Raw genomic sequence first — 22,169 nt, 5'->3', positions numbered from 1 at the left:
GACTGAGAAATAGTTCAGATGTGTTGTACTGTGCTTTCAGATAAGATAAACACTGCGACATATTAATTAAGTTCATTCACATAGCGTTAAAACAGTTAAAGTTTGATTTTTGTTCAATGACACCACTAGAGCACATTAAGTAATCAATCATCGGCTATTGGATGTCAAATACTTGATAATTCTGACATATAGTCTTAGATAGGAAACCCGCTACATTTCTCCATTAGTAGCAAGAGATCTTTATATGCACCATCCCACAGACAGGATAACTCCTTTTGGTGAAAATCTTTAACATTTCAACTATGGACTTGATGGTTGTAGATTGTGCTCACCAGTGGAGCAGGATATGCTGACCTTTCGCGAACACCTGATATCATCACTTGTTTACAGTGAGTCATGAGTGCATGCCATCACAACTATATCCTGTGCAAGTTTTATTTGGGTTTGGGAATGGCAGTTCTCTTTCAAGCGATGCAGGAGGGATGAAATATCCTGTTACGGATCTCCTAAGGGAGTGGCGGTCCTCCTAAGGACGAGCAACTGATAGTGGATCATGAAAGAAATCTAGACTTTGCCTTTCGACTCTGCATTGTGCAGGAATACGATTTTGTCACGGAATACGATTTTGTCATTCAGATTTATACATGGCCGGCCCAATAAACATTCTGCAGCATGTCTATACTTGAAGGGCTTATGGTATCAGTTAAAGGGACATTCCTGAGTTTGCTGCAATATGTTATCGACTAACAGAGACTTTTTAACGATTGTAATTACATATCAAACATATTTTTCTGCATAAAATATTAGTGGCTGTATATTAAACGTGTTTCTGATCGTTCTACTATTTGTAATAGGTTAAATTTCATTTTATGTTCTAAAATATATTTTCTCGTACATACGAAATTATTTGAAGACAAATCCAGTTTGGGCTTCTTACAAATATTAAGACGGCCAGAAAAACATTGAATATACAGACACCGATATTCTAAACAAGAAAATATATTTAATATGTAAGCTTAATCGTAGAAATATTTTATTTTTCGGAAACATCTTACAATGCAGCAAACTCAGGAATGTCCCTTTAAATATCAAAGCCCGCCTGAGTTAGGTCACGTCAGTATTAAACTGATCACTTTACACACTTGTTTTTAATATACGTCCACTTGCATGCCAAAGAAATATGTCTACAAACGAAAGCATTTCATACAATATTACCCTTTAGCCTGCATAAATAAAGTTAAAGTTTTGTTTAATGACACCAATAGAGCACTATGATTGATTAATTATCGGCTATTAGATGTCAAACCCGCTACATTGTTTCATTAGCAGTAAGGGATCTTTTATATGCACCATCCTACAGACAGTATAGCACATACCACGATATACAAGTCGTGGTGCACTGGCTTAATGAGACAAATAAAGAAAAAGCAAGACAAATTAATAATTAGTTTTATTTAGACAATATTACATTATTATTTACAAATTCAAAGGAAAGCATGCTTTAGTGAGAACAATAATTATAATATACCCGCACGCGTTTACCTAGCAGTTTGCTGATCTTATGTTAGTTAAGACATGCCTAGAAACGCTGTTCCGATCACTTGAAACTCTGAGGTAAGTACATTAGAATCAACTTTCACTTTCTGGTTGGGTTGTTGTCCACCGCCTGATATTCCATACATACCTGCAATAAAAGACCAACATAGAAGACAAAAGTAATTCTTGTGGAAGTTTAAACAGTCATTTTTGAAACTAGCCCCGGGCATCATAAATGATCACCTATTTACTTAATGTTATGAAACACAAACAAGTTTTATTCATCTCCTCTAAAATCAAGTTGATAGCTTTTCCAAAAGGTAATATTAATAAATAAAATTTATTATAAATAGTTTGAAATATGTGTTCACGTTTTGATGGCAGGTTCACAATCACATGGACATTTAGTATAATTTATTTTTGCCATTAATTAACACACACACTCTCTCTCTCTCTCTCTCTCTCTCTCTCTCTCTCTCTCTCTCTCTCTCTCTCTCTCTCTCTCTCTCTCTCTCTCTCTCTCTCTCTCTCTCTCTCTCTGCGAATGCAGACATGTACCTATATAAAACAATACGTGCATTATTTTGTGTGGTCGTGATATGTTGATCTGTGGTAGAAACCAGACGAAAGCTCACAATGAACTTCTTGTTGATCCAACAATTATTAATGTTCACCAATGCATATATATACATTTGCTAACTAGCATTCAGTACAATGCATACCTTCTTCTATTACCCATCCTGTTCCATCGTGCCACACCGCCAGTCTCTCAGCTGGGACAGTAAACTTGACATTTGCAGATGTCTCTCTAGTGATTCTGACTCGGTCAACATATACCAGTTGTAACTGGGGGACAGGCACAGATGATTTTTGCCACCAGATGTAGATTTGGACAACCTAGAATATAACAATACGTGATGTCTTATGATGGATAACCTGGGTGAGTGGGAGGGGGTGTAGAGGTGCTTTATACCACTAGATGTCGATCTGTCAATATGTGATGTGTCTCAAAATGTATACCAATTTGATTAAAATCAACTCCACTCATCTATAGCTGATTTCAATCAGATTGGAGAAATTATCGGGAGCCTTACTTTGTGCCACAAAATATAGACCTGGGTCCAATTTCAAAAATCGTTTTGCCTAGTTTTGCACGTAAGAATAAATCTACAACTAACCAGATTAGCAGTACAACATATGTAGGTTAGAATTCATATACTAGTATTTCATTTTCATTTGTCCTTGCAGTGTTCCGTATTCTGTAATGATGTCATTTTCTGAGTGAAACAGACGCCAAACACGTGTAAACATAAGACCGATATAATGTTAGCAGCAGACGTAAACTTACGTATGATGCGTTGTGAAATTTGCTCCTTGGTTACCTTTAATCGGTAAGTGTGTGCTAAGCATTAGACTCGTAGCCAATTAGACGTATGGCCTGTTGTGAGTTTTACTCGGCCAATAAAAAAGAACGGAAGTATTATTACTGCTTTTACGTGCGAACATACAAGCTCCATACTCGTACGATGTAACCTGTAAACTATCAACTCAAGTTATAAATACGTGTATGAGGAACGCATCTAGAAACAAACATTCGGAGAGTAAAAAAACCCAATACATATACCAGTCTCAACACATTTTCGTATCTCCTAAATTCAAGGGACATAACTCTGTGAAAAACGGTAAATCGCCATGAAAGTCAAACTTGTTCTGTAACGGAACATGATAAAGCTATACACAAAATATCAGCTTAATATCTTACGGCATTGCAAAAACAAGGTCCGGATAACAAATTTTCGTATCTTCTAAATTCAAGGACCATAACTCCGCGAAAAAATGGGCAAATCGCCTTCAAAGTCAAACTTCATCTGTAATTGTATAGGATAAAGCTATACACAAAATTCCAGCTCAATATCACAAGATATTGGTGACAAAAAACATGCACAAAACTATATGTGGGACAGACGGACAGACAGACAGACAGACAGACAGACGGTGATGAAACCTATAGGAGAAGCCACGGTGACGTCACATGTTTTGATCACGTGGTACCGCGTGAGCGCTGGTAGGCAAGAAACCAGTTGACAATACTGGCATTAGTAGTAATGAACAATCGAATGTTTTTCCGTCAATTAAATCAGTGTAGACTAGTTTTGATGAATGGTATTTTGTCATGGTAATTTCATACGTTGTTGTTAGATGCACAAGTCACTGTAATAAGGATTATGAAATTAGTTTCATCAAATACAGTGGAAGCGAAACGTTGAACAGTTAAAGCTGACAATCAACTTTGCCCATCCAACAACGGAGATCGTCATTTTATACAAGGTTTGTTGTATGTTATTCATTCGTAATACTAATACACGTCAGTATTTATTGAAATGAAAATTGAAAAGATAATAAAATAAAAAATAATAATAATAAAAGCCCCCACCAAACTGACATGGAAACAAAGATAGATACTCTGTGAACAGTAGGCCTACCCAGTCAGTCGACAAACAACGTTTTATGTAACTTTTTGTTTGTATTGACAGATCCATTAGTGGGTAAAACAAAAATCTGAATATATTTTATATTGTATTATGCCATAAAATATGTAGGTGGCTGGAGTATTTATATTTTTAATTAAATAACAGGGAGCTGTGCGTGTGTGTGTGCAATCAAGCATATATATATTGTTTCATATGAAAATGGTTCTGAAATATTTCCATTTATTAATTATATTATATGTTAATTATAATGTTTTACTTTTTTTTTATTGAAGAAGTGATCCACAGGTGTATTTGTAATGTGTAAGTTGATTTTTTAATAATAAAATAAAAGGTATAAACATTTCAGGGTGGGATATCAGATGTATTAAATCATTTGTTTGGGATTAAAAATAAATAAATACTAATAATAAAACTGGATATTGATCCACAAGTTGGTGATAGCCACCATATTTTATTAAAAACATAAATTATGTTACATGCATTTATTATATAAGTTATCTGAATTTGTTTGCAGCAAATAAAGAAAGAAAAGGGGAGCTGATTGTATTTATAAGTATTATTGTCATCAGTGACAGATGTCAATATGTCTTCACAAATACATTTATGTGTATTCAAATATTTCAATAATATTCAATATACACAATATAAAACTTTCATACTTATATATCATAGAAATTTACCAATTTTCTTATTTTTTTCTAGGTATCAGTGATCCCGGTTTATGGACAAAAAGAGAACTGGCAACTCTTGGGTGAAAAATGGGCCTTTCACGATGAATTAAGGGCGTTCAAGTTTTAGGGTGAATTAAGGGATGCTAAGGAGAACACTGGTATTAGATTCAGCGATTCTTTTCTACAGTATCTCCTGTTTCTGTGCATAAGAAGGATACCAGAACCTTTTTCACTGACTTTCCAAAGTACCATATGCAATATTATTGGGGCTATTCAGTATGTGATGATGACATTGATAACACTTGGATTTAATCTTTTTTTACCAGGATCTCTATTTTCTAATAAAAACAGACTTTACAAAATCAATAAAATTATATCGAGAAACAATAGACAACACATATTTATTATTTTCTTTTTCTATTATCATTATAAACCAATGATCAAATGATATTTGCATTGTGTTAATGTGTGTCTTACATTAAAACATTGTATTGTTACCATTTACAGTAATTTGTTGTTTTAACTGGTTTATTAATCAGGTTGAAAGTGATAGCCTTTGAAACTGTGCCTCTTGTCAAAGGTAACTGACACTGTTTTAGATTTGAAAGGAAGGAATCTTTTATTTAACAATGCACTCAAGTCATTTTAATTACGGATATATAGAGTCGGACATGTTTAGGGATCACACAGATAATATTAGGGAGGAAACCTGCTGCTGTCACACAATGGATTACTCTTTCCGATTAACAATAAGGGACCTTTTATATGCATCAGCCCACAGACAGGATAATAAATAGTGTAGCCTTTGTTACACCAGTTGTAGAGCACTGGCTGGAATGAGAAACAGCCCTATAGGACCACCAACAGGAATCAATCCTAGATCGACTGCGTATTAAACTATGTCCTGGCCTGCATGGGATTAGGCAATTAAAATATTAATGACAATTTTTATGTATATATATATATATAAAATAATGCTACAAAATGTTCTGAAGATGGAACCACAAAGGTGAGGGACCAAGTAAATTTGAGATGTATCCAGTTTAAAAGGCTAAGTTCTGTACTAATATTTAAAAAGGGACACTGTAGCTAGAGGGAGCAATGTATGTGTGGTCATGGAACATGTATGGAAACTAAATTTAGGTTCCTCCATTTTAATACAATGTGTTAATATGTATCCGATATCAGCAAGTTTAAGGAATAAAAAAGGACTTGATAAAATTAATAGTTTTAAAGTTTTTGTAAAGTTTTCTAATAAGATACTTGCTTAAATTTATTGTTGATGAAAAGCCTTACAAATGAACCAGTAGACAAGTCTGATGTGTTATATATATATAACTACTGTCTATATATTGTCTACTGGTTGTTCATTTGTAACAAATGTTTATATATATATATATATATATATATATATATATATATATATATATATATATGTGTGTGTGTGTGTGTGTGTATGTGTATGTGTACATATATATGTATATGTATATGTACATACATACATACATATATACATATATATATACATGTATATATACATGTATATATACATGTATATATACACATATATATATATATATGGGTTATTTAAAATTGTTTAAAGAAATAATTTCCTTTAACAAAGTGTAGGCCAATTATTTCTTTTAAACAGTTTTAAATAAAAAATATAGGCCTACTCGTTTTATTTTATTATTTTTATTTGTGTGTGCGCGCGCTCGTTTGTAATGCTTTACTTGAAATATGGACCAGACGCTTTAAAAATACATGGACTAAAAATATTTATTCAGGTGAAAAGAAAAAGAAAAAAAAGGAAGTTTGCTATAGTTTTGAACTCGGTCAATCGTCAAATTTTATGGGTGGAAAGAGTACATGCGTCTCCTCCATACAGGAGCTATGTAGAATAGCGTTCCCGTGCTACAAGCGGTAATTTAAGCACGTGTTGGCCATTCTTTGCTATTCACGCTACGCTAGTTCGCTTTGTTACTAATGGCCATTATGATAGACTTCTGCCTACCAGATGCGCGCGCATGTTGATACATGACGTCACTTCCCTAAACACATGGCTTCTCCTATAGTTGGGCTCTTTACTACGATGCACCTTCTCAAGGCCTATTCCTTAACGAGGTTATGTAGCTTGTTTGTATGAATGACCCAAAGAGCTATACCAGTGAGAGCTTCGCGACCGGCTCCGTGTATGGTTGATCATCCAGTCGGGATTGAGGGGTAGATACTAATCAATGTCAAAGACGGCTCAGCTGGGCCAAACTACTTATTGAGAAGAGTCCAAACCAACTCGAAGCATTCACAAATAGGACAGACCATGATGCATCAAATTGTAAACCAAGTTACCAAGATCCTTTGTCATCCATCTATGAGAAAGATTTGATACGTTTTTAAAGGAAACATGTCACGTAAACCATATTTGGCACCAACCATGTACAATTAATTATAAATTGAATCACCTAAAAAAAAAAATTATAAAAAATTAATTACTTAAAATATCTCCATAAAAGAACCCCAGATACGAGCTCTTAGCGGAAATTGCCGATCTTTAATGAGCAGGGCAATCACGAGGTCCGTGACGTCAGAGACGCGTCGCTTGATCTGAAACCTTACACTTAAAAGCATTAGTCCGTACCACTCATAAAGAATCTAAGACTTGCACAGCTTACCAAAACAATGAGTGTTCGTTCGCAAAACGTTTTGCCGTATCAATATGAGCTGTTAGTAAATGAAGAAAGACACACATTTACTTACAACAGTGATACTGAAGAAAAAACGGATAGCGAGTCGGAGGGTGGAGAAACTGATGGTGCCAGACCAGACCGGTCGACCAATTTACAGCCCGGAGACAAAACCAAAACTCGGATGCTAATGCCGAGGTGTATACTGTTCATATTTAGCATAAAGATACACCTCGATATGATGTATTTAAATATATAAAAAATATAAATGTAGGACAAACATTTTTGGGGTTTTTTAAAAAGAAAATGTCGCATTTTTTATGTTCGGGCTGTACATAATGAAATCTGTATGCACAGTGTAAACAAACGCTCTAATTTACGACAAGGCGCTTCACTTTCATTAACCTGGCTTGTAAAACAACATAAATGACTTGAGAGTATAATCAACTTTTAAACTAAATATATTTCTATTTGCATCAATAGAACGAAATGGGGTTATAGTATTTTTCTCTCATAAAAAAAAGTAGCATATTATTAGGCCTATTGGTAGGGTGCGTTAGAGTAAAAACGACCACTCACGATACCCAAGTGATAATTTTCTTTTCTTTGGTACTACGTAATTGGTCAGTTTTGTAATTTTAGATGGGAAAGTCTACTTAATCAAGGGTTTTACAGCATTATTTACAGTAATGAAGCAGGGCGGCTGATAATGTCTATTAACATTGTACTATAGTCGCGACAGGTTACGCCACAATACCCTGTGATCTTAAAAAAACTGGCACGTATTTTGTACGTATGTCTAGACCGTGGTAATCACTTACCTGGTCGATACCCTGCAATATACACCTGCCAATCAGGAATCACATGTGCAGGCCACGGAAAGAAAGGACCAATTAACTAAAACAACACTCCGATTCTCAAGTCAGCCCGTGGATGAAACATAATAGTTATTTCGACACCGACAGTAGTGGGTTTTTTTTGTATTGAACTTCGTGTTGCTTTGGGGCTTCGGGCGATGAGGAACGTTTTTGTGACGTATTCCGCCCGAAGATTAAAAACATTATTTAAAATTATTATTGTTTTCTACACGTTTTTTAAAAACATATTTAAATACATCGTACTGAGATATATCCTCATGCCAAATCCCATGTTTGTATATGCCATATTTAATTACTTATTGACGTTTCCTTCTTCGGACGGTGAATACAGATTTTGTTATGTAGGCCTACAGCCCTAACATGAAAAATCGTTTTTTTTTCCAAAAAAATAAATAAATAACAAATTCTACATTTTTGTTTTAACATATATAAATACATTATGCTGAGGTGTATCTTTGTGCCAAATATGTACAATGTACACCTCGGCATTCGCAACCGAGTACTGTTTTTGTCTCCGGGTAACGTTCGGGCTCCGGGCTGTACTTAGGCTGACACCAAAGTACTATGCGGTGTTGGTGTCCCATCTTTTCTTTTGCGATAAATATACACGCGTCTTTCTTCGGATACAATCCTTTGGAAAACCATAAAAAGACAATGCCGATCGTTTAAACTGTTTATTTTTACACCCAAAGGCCGCGCAGTACGGCACTGTTGGACTGAAAAGATCGTAAGCCCCTTACTCCATATATAAACAGTTAACAACAATGGAAGAGTACAGCGGCTCTGACGTCACTTCCCTTTTTTTCCGAACGCTCACGAAGAAATATGCATAAATCGTACTTTGATACTGATTAGCGTAATTTCTTCATTTTAAGTTAACTACACGTATTTTATTGTTATAAAGTTATTTGTATATTATTTTTATATCATTTTTCTTTTAAAATGAGCTATAATATGGTCTCGTGTCATGTTTCCTTTAAACAACTCGTTGTAAGATAAATGGAATCATCTAGACATCTTTCTTCGAGTTCAATGTGCTTGGCGAACTCTTGTTTCACTGAATACTTGTTGCTTCTGAAAAAGATGCCTTAGCCCTAGATACATATAGGTTATTTCACTAACACTATACTAGCCTAGCAACTATTAGCAAAGAAACATCTCTCTCTCTCTCTCTCTCTCTCTCTCTCTCTCTCTCTCTCTCTCTCTCTCTCTCTCTCTCTCTCTCTCTCTCTCTCTCTCTCTCTCTCTCTCTCTCTCTCTCTTCTCTCTCTCTCTCTCTCTCTCTCTCTCTCTCTCTCTCTCTCTGTCTTCACCTCGTCAGCGTCATATTTCCCAGAATTCCGAACGACGATCTCTCCAGAAACGTCGTCTCCAGCTTTCACTCTAATCGGAGTTGTCATCTCGGTGTATTCAAAGCTTGTATAGGACAAACCGAATCCAAATGGGTAGTAGACCTCTCCTTTAAAATAGCGATACGTCCTTCCTTCCATCGTATAGTCTGTTATAGGAGGTACCTATTGTGAGTAAAAAAAAGAGGACATTATGTAAGAGTGTTTTATATTCTAAAAATGTAATAATAACTTCGGTCCACTTATTATATGGTGCATATGTGCATGTTCATTAGAATATGGTGTGCCTGTTCAGTTTATTCGGTCTGTTAGGCCAAGTGAACACTATATGAAAGATTTGTTATTGGCGAAAGACTAAGAATGTATCTATAATATGCAATGCAACAGTTTTCAATGCTTCTTCTCCTCTCTTGATCTGCACTGCCGATATCATACCCGTTGGTCCACCTCATGTAGATATTTTTTGCACACGGCGACAGTGAATATAGTCTCGGCTACCGAGAGCTGGCTATATACATGGCGATCCTATTTTGGTAGGAAAGCCCATTATAATGTCACAACATCATATTCAACTTTCCCAGTCCCCAGTGAGGAGTTGGAGATCCTTGACCATGTCTACGTTTCCCAGGATTCTACGATCATGCCCTCTAACCGCACGAGCTACGCCTGTACTGACTCAGGTTGGCACTATTTCGTCTTTATTAATAATATTGAAGCTTGATAGCACGCATGTAAAGCACGTTGATATCAAAATCACACATTCCCTGAGATATGGTAGTGTTTATCACGACTTTTTATATATCACTCTACCACTCTATTGTGGCTATGTCTCCAGTCTTAAATTTATAACTAGGCCCATCTTCACTTGCACGATCACACATGAATAGCTATGGAAATTGATTATCATACAAGACTGCGGTAATGTTCATAACAAATGTATGATGGTATAGCTTTTAACTGCATGTTTTGTCTTCTAAACAAATATATCAAGTTTGTTGTAATAGTCTACCATTCGGAATTATAAAACTACATTTAAACAAAACCCAGTACTGACGTCATCGATGTATTTGGGCCACGTGTTGGGGAGTCTTCCGGCCGGGACGTCGCCATCTTGTTGGTTGGTGAGAATTCTCCTCATCGCCTCGCCAGTCGCCTGAGCCGGGAAGAACACTTCAAACATGGCGTTCACGTCGTTGTTGCTGTAGACCCAAGTTAAGTTCAGAGGTCCGGCGTTGAACAGAAACACGACCAGTGGTGCTCCTTTACCTGTGGTGACAAGTCCACGATAATAAGACAACCGAATAACACTGTTCAGTGGACAACATGTCGTATAATTCCAAGGCATGAAACCACAAAGACCAGCTAGGAACTGTAATGAACGTCCGACGAATGAACAATAGCTTCTAAAATCTTACTTATAGGACTCAGATTTTATCGAGGTATGATTAAAGATTATTACAGATTACACAATACATTTGATGTATCTAGTTTAACAATATTTTATATATTATTTCTGATGTATATTGTTACTCTTCTGTCTTCTTATTTTAACTGATGCTATATGCTTCTGGGTGGGTTTTTTTCATACTTTAAAACTATTTTGTCTTGCAGTCTAAGCTCCCTCTTTCCTGATTTATTAATTTATTCATTCGTTCGTTCCTTCGTTCGTTCGTTCGTTCGTTCATTCATTCATTCATTCATTCATTCATTCATTCATTCATCCATCCATTCATTCATTCATTCATCCATCCATCCATCAATGCATTCGTTTACCGTATTTAACAGCGTCTTGAATGACTTGAAGTTGTTTTCCTGGCCATTCTAAGTCAGCCCGATCATGCCCTTCTCGTTCCAGAATTTGTCCTTAAATAAAGTTTTCAAAAATATTTATATAAATTTCATAGAGTTCATATTTTTTGGAGTGATTTAAAAAAAACACTAATTAATTTCAAGCACATCGATTTACCGAAATTGATATATATTTATAGAACATAACTAGCTGGCTTCCCTCAAAATGGGAATAATATGATTAACTTAAATTAATATACATACATTCTCAATGACACAAGGAATATTTTAATCAGGCTACTAGTTTTTGAGGTGATGTTGGGTTTTTTCATATCGGTTAGGATATGGTCTGTGTTTAATGTATTACAGCTGTTCCACGTTTTTAATTGTAAATACCACGAAATGCGTCACTTAAAATACCGAAAAGAACCAAAGCATTACGAACCACTCATTTTATTTCGTCAATATTTAAGTAGTAAGTGAGCATTTTCGTTTTATTCCGTAAAACAAATTTCTTCTGGTGTATGTCCTTATGGTCTAATCTTTTCTATCATAATTTCACTTGAAAATGAAGACACGGGTGGTAGCTTTCCTTTACAGCAATGCAAATCACTCCCACAAAGGCATATCAATTTGCAAACTTTGTCTGTATTCATCACCTAAAGTGTCTCGTATTTTGTTTTTAAATAGCAGGGCGTACCTGTTCCCAGACATGCAACTATGACATCAGCTCCAGTAACTGTCTTCTCAATCTCGGCTGAATAGTACTTGGTGCAGGCATTAGAGTCACAACCAGGAGCGTAGCTGAACTCTTTGCCAAGTTCCTTCAGTCCTTGTAAAGGCGTCGTTGTCACCGATAGATCGATAGTCGGGGTATAGTCACCAAACAGCTGTTCGGTGTTATTGGCCATTGGACCAATAATCTATGATACAAATGTTATTACAGAAGATAAATATACTAGTTTACTAAAAACAATTATTTACGGGCTATATTAGACATTGTGGTCAGGGTGTTTGCTGTTGTAATATCTTAGCACATTTTAATCACAGATGATTTTTAAATGTCTTAATAAATTTTGATCAATGTTAACAATGAAATAAATGCAAGCTTTGTTTGCGTTGTAAAATTAAAGCAAATGCAACTTGTACCATAAAGAGAAATGCCGAAAATATCTTCTATCTTAATTGATTTTTTTGTTCAGTATCTAAATCGATTTAACCTAACTCCGTAGCAGCTTGATTAAAGTATCTAGTTTAAAGAAGGTGGGTCCTGAAGTGCGTTCACAATTCAGTGGGAAGGTGTAAAACCATTATATACTGACGTCTTGTTTGAATAACTACTAATCATCTAACACTCACTTAGTCCGTGTCCAAATATGTTGAACTACAGTTAACCTGTCTTGAAAATAGGCAATGAAATATTTTAAAAAACCCAGTTTAAAACAAAGTTATTCTACATTATATATCTGCTATCAATTCGCACCAATGCCTTATATGTAGCTCGTGTTACAGATGGTTCTGATTGGATTCTCTCGACGTAATCGTAATCGAAGTCCGTTACAGCAAAAGGGAACCGACGAATTGGCTTATATGTTATAAGATTATATGTCAGAATTGCCAAATGTTTGACATCCAATAGCCGATGATTAATAAATCAATGTGTTCTTGTGGTGTCATTAAACAAAACAAACTTCAACTTTAACTTTATTTATTTATGCAGGCTAAAGGATAATACTGTTTGAAATGCTTTCATTCGTAGACATATTTCGTTGGCATGCAAGTGGACGTATATTAAAACCAAGTGTGTAAAGTGATCTATTTGATACTGACATTACTCGTGCAAACAGAGCCATAAAAGAGCCTTATTTTTGAGTAGGTGGTCACGGAAAGGTAACATTTGTCCTCATGGCTTGAAATAATCATTGGCATGACAGCATCAAAAATGCGTGCGAAAAACAAAAGGGTGCGAAAGTGGTGTCGTTGAACAAAATAAACGTTTTGTTGGGTCATTTCGTAGATAAACACCCGTGCGACTCTATCTTTACAATGATAATATTCTACAAATATAATCAAACTATTTCAAATCCCGATCGCTCGTGATACTCACGGCTATTTTATTATATACGGATTTCTTGAGCGGAAGAAACCCATTCTTGTTTTGCAGTAAGACAAATGACTGCATGGCTGCTTTAAGAGACAGTTCCTGGTGCGCTTTGCTCTGTAAGACTGACAGATCCAGTTTGGTGTATGGATTGTCGTCGGGTGGATCAAACTCCCCCAGCCTCATCCTCGTGTAGAACAGCGGCTTGACGCGATCTCGAACTACGTCTTCAGTCAGCATACCTTGTTTGATGGCGTCAACTGTCATTGAAAAAATAAGTCATCATACACTAACAGTATGTATGGTACATAGGTAAAACAATAATCAAATTTGAGCTGTACATAAGGAAAAAAATCAGTTATCTGGCATCAACTGTACAGAAGAAAACAGTTATTATTCGTCATCCGTACAGGAGAAAATCATTCATCCTACATCAACTGCACATAGGAAATATATTCATCATACTTCAACTGTAGGTAGGAAACGAAAAACACTCATCACATATTAACTCACTGTATGTAGGAAAAACAGTCATTACACGCATTAATGCGTTATATTGTAGATAGGACAGACAGCCATAAACTCAAGACCAAGGAATCAGAAGGCACCAGCTATGAACACGAAACATTGTCCTCAAGGAATGACTACAGATAGGAAATGTAGACTTGAAACATGAACAATAGATTGGAAAAAACAAACATTAATTTATATTTAATTGTACTTTATTACTATTTGTAAATATTTGTTGTTTTTGTTTTGTTTTTATGGGTTTTTTTTATGTTTCTTGTTTTTGTTTAGCTGTTGGTGTCATTGTTTTTGTTGCTTTTGTTTAAAAAAAAAACAATTTTGTTAAATGTACATTAATTTAGTTCACTAATGTATTTACGCATTGCATAGTACACAGGATCCGCAGCATTGGACGACAGCTCGAGGTTGCAGCCAGCTTTGATGCACGCCGCTGCCGTCTCGGCAGATGTGTTCAGGTAGTGGTGCCGGGTGATGATGTTCTCAATGGCTGACTCATCGCTGATGATGTAGCCAGAAAAATTCCATTCGTCTCGCAGAATTTTGGTCAAAAGCTTGTCATTAGCACAGGAAGGTACTCCATTTATTCTGTGTATATAAAAAGAAATGTAAAAATATATTTAGGACATAGAGACAGACATATACATACAGACAAACACACGTACAGTCACACGTATATCTACAGGCATACATGTATAATGAATGAACGAATGAATGAAAGAACTATGTATGTAGAAATTAACAGAAATATAGGTGAACACGTGGAAAGAAAAATATATAATTGTAACCATTATTCATACCGGCCCTGCTATTTAGACGAATGAATTGATACGAGGTCACTACATGAATTAATATTATACAGGTAATTAGAAAGATTATGACGTCTTCTGCCCAAGAAAAATAGGTTACATGCTGTTTCTATTTCTGAAGCAGAAGAAATGGTGTCATTACGTTTTGTAACTTCACACCAGATTGTATGTAATTACCTGTTGTAACTACACATCAGATTGTATGACCCGGCCTTAACACACGCCTTGAACTGTGGTAAGAACGTCATCCTCCAGTCACGTTCAGACACCTGTACATACAAACAGTGGCACGCATAAATCAGCAACATCATCTAACAGAAACAGCAGTACAGATATGTTGATCAATGCGTTAAACTTTAGGGTATTGTAATTGTCATCTACTTTTATACATAAGCATACAAAATGGGGTGGAGTGGGGGGCAGAGGGGCAACTGCCCCCACCCCTGCTGGAGCAAATCTACTCATTCGGGCAAAAATTATAGTGACATTCGGGCAAAAGGATCTGGCCTGAACACTTTTCACCATCATTCTGTCGTATGAATTTTACTTATTGAATGCATGAATTTGCATTTCTAGTTTTCGAAATTTTTTGACCAGGGAGAACTATCAATGCTCATTCCCACCCATGCCGAAACACATCCATACCTGTAAGACTCATTTGTGTAATCACCATTGGTCTTACGTTTCCATGTGTTACCGTATTGGTAAAAGATGTTAAGTGTGTGTTGCAAGTGTGTCGTCCGCGTGTAGCAGGCAAAACAGGCAGATGCCAGCATCCAAAAAGGTGGCGAAATCGCCAATGACAGTGGAATTCAGTACAGTTTTGACTAAGAAGATACGTTTCCAGGTCATTTAAGTAAAGAGAAAATAGAACAGGTGACAAATGTTCACCTTGTCGCACTCCGATGTCATATGAAAAAAAGTTACGAGTGAAAGAATGATACAGGATTAAGAATTATTGGGATACAGAGGAGTATAATAACATTCTATGACTCTTACTGTCCGAGAATGTGCATTAAAGGGACATTCCCGAGTTTGCTGCAATTTTTAAGATGTTATCGATTAACAGAGACTTTTTAACGATTGCAATTACATATCAAGTATATATTTCTGCATAAAATATTAGTGGCTGTATATTAAACGTGTTTCTGATCGTTCTAATATTTGTACTAGGTTAAATTTCATTTTATTTCCTAAAATATAATTTTTCGTACGTATGAAATAATTTGAAGACAAAATCCAGTTTGGTCTTTTTACAAATATTAAGATGTCCAGAAACACATTGAATATACAGACACTGATATTCTAAACAAGAAAATATATTTAATATGTAAGTTTAATCGTAGAACTATTTTATTAGTCGGAAACATCTTACAATGCAGCATACTCAGGAATGTCCCTTTAACAAACCTTGGCATCAAACGAGAACCTAGACACAGGAATATCTTCGGGTCCCCCGTGCACGTCGAAGTGTTTACAGCCGGCATTGGCCCGGATGAACCTGGAGTTGTTTCCCTGGAGACCCTTCACGAAGTGTTCTGCTAATATTCCACTCAGGATAGGATCTTCACCGTACGTTTCCTCAGAAATAACAAAAGATTCAAAATGAATGCTTTGAGACAGTGATCAATGTTGCCAGACCAATTTCCCCCGATAATCAAGCCTACATAAGTGACCCTGGATACATACATGCCTGGAGTCCAGTGTTCGTAGAATAATGAGCCTATGCTCACTTTTATATATTTTGTCTAATTCAAGATTGTGTCCAATTTATTTACGATCATTCAGCCATTAAATATATTGGGAATGTATGACGAAACCATTAAATAACAGTTAACGGACTGTGCTACTAAGACTATATTTTATCCTATTGTTTTATAAATATAATGTTAGCATTGCACATGTATGGATGCTCAATAGTTTCAATACTGATGATAATGGAACACACGAACATAGGCAGTTATTTTTATGGGGTTAGGTTGCATAATATCCAGAATTGGGAAGGACAGTCCCTCCGTACCCACATTCCCTTCCGACGTCGGTGATAAACTAGTTAATTCTATATTTTTTATGTTTTTGTTCGATTTAAAAAATCGAAATTCTCTTAGTCAGAAATACCACACTGTATGGAAAAAGAGGGATTTCTATAAATACCTGGTTGCGACCCCATCTGGGATCCCGCATGATATTGATGACTGGACTGAAGCAGCTAATTCCCCTGTGGTCTCCATATAGCCCGTGTTTCATGTAGTCGTTAAACTTCGCACGGACCTCTATACCGGTGGCTTCAGCCACACTGAAGACTAGCGAAGGGCTGCAAGAAGAAGGCGGAAATATGACCATTGATTTACTTGTATTCTGGGAAGATGTCTCGGATGTGGTGATAGTGAATAGGGAGATCTGTAATTTGTGGTATTGCTGCTGCTGCTGCTGCTGCTACTGCAGCTGCTGCTGTTTATGGTATAGTTATTGCTGTATATTCATGCTAGGCTCGAAAGATCTAATCTCCTCGGTGGATCCATTTCTGTTTTCTTTTCTGAATGTATAATCACATACAGATCCTGCACTCACAGATCTTTTATATTTTCAAATATTAATGGGGATGGGGTGGTGGCGAGTAAATGCGTACGTTTGTTATCAGCTGAACGATTCTGTATTTTGGCACCTCGTGACAATTCAACAGCATGGATTTCTTAAAGGTACTCAAAAATATGTTTCATCAAAATTATGGCCCGCGTACCAAACGATCTCATCAAGCCACTGTTTTGAGCTTCTAAAGATATTAGAACAACCACGAACAAGAGTCCCGTTCTCCCTAACAAATGTTTATTAAAACATTCAGCTTAGGATAAAGAAAGAAAAAGAAAATTTAAAATATGTTTTGGAAGAATGTATTAAATACTAATAGTTGGATTTTATTTCAACAAAAATTAACATTTCAAAATGAAGAAGAAATTCTAAGTTTGAACATTTGGAATAATAGTAATATACTAGAAAACCTATATTATATAAGAATTTCACTGAAAAAGCGTTATATTTTTATATGATTTACTAGATAGCCAAGGGCAGTTTATGGATTATAATACTTTTAATACAAAATATAATATACGATAATTTTTTTTTAGAATATGCCTCTTTAATGTGTGCAATCAAATTATTTATACGAAACAAAACAAATTTAAATAAACAAACATACGAAGTGTCTAAACATCCAGTATTTCCTTCAACAATAAAGCTTCTTGCGAAAAACAAATCGGAAAGTAGAGAAATATATAAAGTACTGAATAATGCTACTGTAGTTCCTACATCACAATTAAAATATTCTCGTGAAGGATGCTGTTTTCCGACTTCAAAACGGGCAAAGTATTATAGTCTGCCATTCATGATTTTGAAAGTCCCAACTCGACTATGGTTTCAGTACCACATTTTACATAGGATTATACCAACAAATTAGTTTTTATATAAAATAAAGTGCATTGCTTCCAGTACTTGTAACTTTTGTAATCAGCAACCAGAAACATTGTAACACTTGTTTTATGATTGTCCTAAGTCAGTGAACTTTAGAAAACTATAGAACAATGGTTACAGCAAAAAGACGAACATATTCAGCTTGATATAAGTATGGTTCTATTCGGAAGCATACATACAAATCATAAATTTGTGAATTGGCTTATTGTCAATGTAAAGCATTATATATATATATATATATATATATATATATATATATATATATATATATATATATATATATATATATATATATATATATATATACTGACACACAATGAAAACGCAAAACATGTTTTTCAATATTTAGTTGTGATTAATGAAAAATATATTTATTGGACTTAAAATAACAATTTATGAGACGAAGTCATTGATTGGTACTTTTGTCTGGGTTTTAATCCTGGTTTTGTTCTCGTTACACATACAATAGCAGAAACACACAAAATGGTGTGAAATGCGTTCACTACATGCTCAATCATGCTACATGCAATGCACGTGAAATGCCAGTATGTGGACACATAAAAGTCACGTAACGGTGTCATATTCCTCGTCACATTAAGAATGCCACGACTCAGAGAAGAACAAAGGGAGCGAGCGTTGGGCATGGTTCAAGGGGGGACTTCGCAAAGCCAAGTTGCTAGGACCTTCAGAGTCCATCCATCAACTATTGGACGACTTGTTGAACGTCATCAACAAACCGGGAGTGTCCGTGATCGACCTCGACCTGGTCAACGTCCCGTTATGACCCCACGCCAAGATCGGCAGATTCGACGACACCACCTCCGTGACCGGTTCAGAACTGAAACGATGACAGCAAGCAACACGATAGGACGTCATGGAAGGCCTATCCATCCGATGACGGTCATCCGTCGACTCAGAACGGCTGCACTCAGATGCAGACGCCCGTACAACGGTAACATCATGACACCGCGACATCGTGCTGCGAGACTACAGTTTGCTCTCCAGAATGGTAATCATCCACCAGCCTTTTACCGGAGCATTGTTTTCTCAGATGGGTCCCGTTTCTCTGTCTCCTTTGCCGATGGAAGAGTACATGTCTACAGGAGACTCCGTGAACGGTACGCTGACGGATGTGAGAGGGAACGTGATCGGTTTGGCGGCGGTTGTCTGATGGTATGGGGGGCAATCAACTGTGATTTCAGGAGTGATCTCATCATTGTCCACGATGCCCTTACAGCCCAGCGTTATGTTGACGTTATTCTAAGACCAGTTCTCCAGCCACTTTTGCGCCGTCAGCGAAGACCAGGAGGTCCCCTTCTCTTTCAACAAGACAATGCCCGTCCACATACTGCAAGAATTACCCAGGCAGTCCTGCAACAAGCCGGTATCACCTTTATGAACTGGCCCGCCGTTTCACCGGATTTGAACCCAATTGAACACATGTGGGATGAGTTAGGACGGCGTGTACGTCACCGCCAGCCACCACCGCGTAACGTCGTTGAGCTTGCACAGACGTTGCAGGAGTGGAGGAACATTCCTGTGGCTTATTTGAGATGTTTGTGCCAATCATTTCCCCGTCGTCTTCATGCATTCTCACGGGCCAATGATGGACACACCAGATACTGACCTTGATATGGGGGGGGGGGGGGGGGGGGTTTGAACTTTTCGATTACGAATGCAACTCGATTACTGATGTCAACTGACCATGTTTCCATGTGAATGTATCTCATGAATACCAGTCATTAATGTCATATTACATTATCCATTAATTCATTAATAGTTTGTCGTTATTTGCAATGAAAAGTTGTTTTTGCAATTTCATTGTGTGTCAGTATATATATATATATATATATATATATATATATATATATATATATATATATATATATATATATCGAAACTTCAAAAGAATATATTTCATATAACTGGAATTTAAAAATGTAATTACAGGTAAATTACATAAAGAGAAATACATACTCTATAAAAACTGTTCACATAAAGAGTTTGATTAAAACTGGGCACCTTGGCAAAGATGTCTAGAAAGTTAAACTTAGCCGTAATATTTAAAAATAACTCCAATATAAGACACATACTGGGTTTTTTTGTAACCTAAAAGCCAATAACGTTTGTTTTCTACATCTGGAATATGGATTTTTCTTTTCTTCTTTTCTCTCTGTCTAGCTGTTTCAATTAACGAGTAATTTTATTGAATGCACTTTATATTTATGTATCTATTGTAACCCTGACATTATTAATATATAAATATTTGGGGCAATAAATATTTAAAATAAAAACGTTTATTAAAACTATTTTATTTATTGTTATAAATATTAGAGTTTCAGGCACGGCGGGACAGTGGGAGGCTAGGGGATCTCTAGCCCCTTCAATATTTCTGTATCAAAAATACTATTGATAGTAAATGTTAAGGAAGAGATGAATTTTACTTATAGAATGCAGGAAATGGCATTTCAGGACATCTAGATTTTACGAAGGAGCATACCCCCAAGCCACCCTGTCAGCATCCCCCCCCCCACCCCTCCACACACACACAATGTCTACTTGCTTCCGCCGTGCCTATATTTTAGGGTCAGAGTTGCGATTAGGTTTCATTCACGATAACCAACATAATTTTCATATTTCAAATATCACAAAGCAAATTCAATACCCCAAAGTGGTGGTGGAGGACGGGAGGAACCTCTAAGCAAGACATATATTAATATTTCAACAAGAAACTTTAATCAAGAACTACCATACAGTGTCTTAGAGGACTACGACTATGTGCCTTTAAAATACCTGAAAGTTGCAGCTAGACCAATGGCTTGTGGGAAGGAAGTAGCGTTTCCGGCTCCTACGTCACCTCGCAAACACTCAGTGTTCCAGGAATACGGCTTGATACCAAGACGAGGGATAGCCGGGGCTGGTCCCCCGTTTGGACCCGCCCCTCCACGCGACATCTGTTCTTTAATTTCCTCCATGGTGAGCCGACTCACTAAGTCATTTACTCTGTCTTTCCATGGCAGTGATGTGTTACGGAATGGGTAGTCAGAGACAGTTGTAGCTGACATCAACGCTATTGTTAAGAAAACCTCCATGGAATTTATAATTGTGTCTTACGTGAAAATGTTTCCGGATATTCTCGGCGAAATGTTACAACACCAACCCACCAACGAGATATAGGCCTATATTGTGAAACTGGAACAGGTGATATGAGTCACGTGACTACTCGATGATATTTTTAACTTGAACTGCTAGCTGCTAGTATACACATCTAGAGTCGAGAAATAACTCAGGTGTAGCTGTATTGTTTGCAGATAAGATAAAATAAACCATACGAAATCTAGATCCATGTACATCGTGTGGCATGCGAGTGATACGTGCGTCCTTGAGTTGTGGTGCGGCCGAACGCAGACGGTCATAAGTTTATTCTAATTCATAAGCGTACGAGACAGGGTGTTCAGGGAACTGCCCCCCCCCCCCCCCCCCTCATCCCTAATACTAGAGTAAAGTCTCAAATTCGGGCAAATATGATAAATATATTCGGGATAAATGTGCTAACCTGAGGCCTTTTCACTATGTATTTTATTTACATCATTGTACCCACAACATTAGTTGTAATTCATGTAAAAATAAAATGCGTAGTGATTGGTAATGATAACATGACAAAATATTGTTATCCACATTCCGGCATTTGCACTGAATCGGGCAAAAACCAGCCTACACCACCACTCCCCACACGTGAGCCTATGACACCCCCGCTCCCACCTGTGCTGGAGCAAATCCTCAAACTGGGGCAAAACCATAGAGATATTCGGCCAAATGAGCTGGCCTGAAAGCTTTTCACCATATAGTGCAATCATTCTACCCTCAA

The 22,169-nt window shown here is 36.5% G+C and overlaps 1 protein-coding gene across 1 annotated transcript; it reads right to left on the bottom strand.

The window, feature by feature from the left end:
* Window positions 1–1,437: 1,437 nt before the first annotated feature.
* LOC121371022 (probable beta-D-xylosidase 5) lies at window positions 1,438–21,493 on the bottom strand. The gene is made up of 12 exons (XM_041496632.1): window positions 21,095–21,493; window positions 16,988–17,147; window positions 16,244–16,414; window positions 15,011–15,102; window positions 14,386–14,612; window positions 13,506–13,759; window positions 12,099–12,321; window positions 11,384–11,473; window positions 10,665–10,876; window positions 9,575–9,775; window positions 2,259–2,433; window positions 1,438–1,684 (listed from the first exon to the last, which is right to left on the bottom strand). Exons 1-12 carry the CDS (start codon window positions 21,391–21,393, stop codon window positions 1,569–1,571), a joined length of 2,220 nt encoding a protein of 739 aa, XP_041352566.1. The 5' UTR covers window positions 21,394–21,493; the 3' UTR covers window positions 1,438–1,568.
* Between the last annotated feature and the right edge of the window lie 676 nt (window positions 21,494–22,169).

The sequence above is a fragment of the Gigantopelta aegis genome, chromosome 4 (genome assembly GCF_016097555.1).
Source record: "Gigantopelta aegis isolate Gae_Host chromosome 4, Gae_host_genome, whole genome shotgun sequence".
Classification (NCBI taxonomy): Eukaryota; Metazoa; Mollusca; class Gastropoda; order Neomphalida; family Peltospiridae; genus Gigantopelta; species Gigantopelta aegis.
Note: the sequence above shows the minus strand (reverse complement) of the source record. Positions and strands in the feature narration are given on the sequence as shown.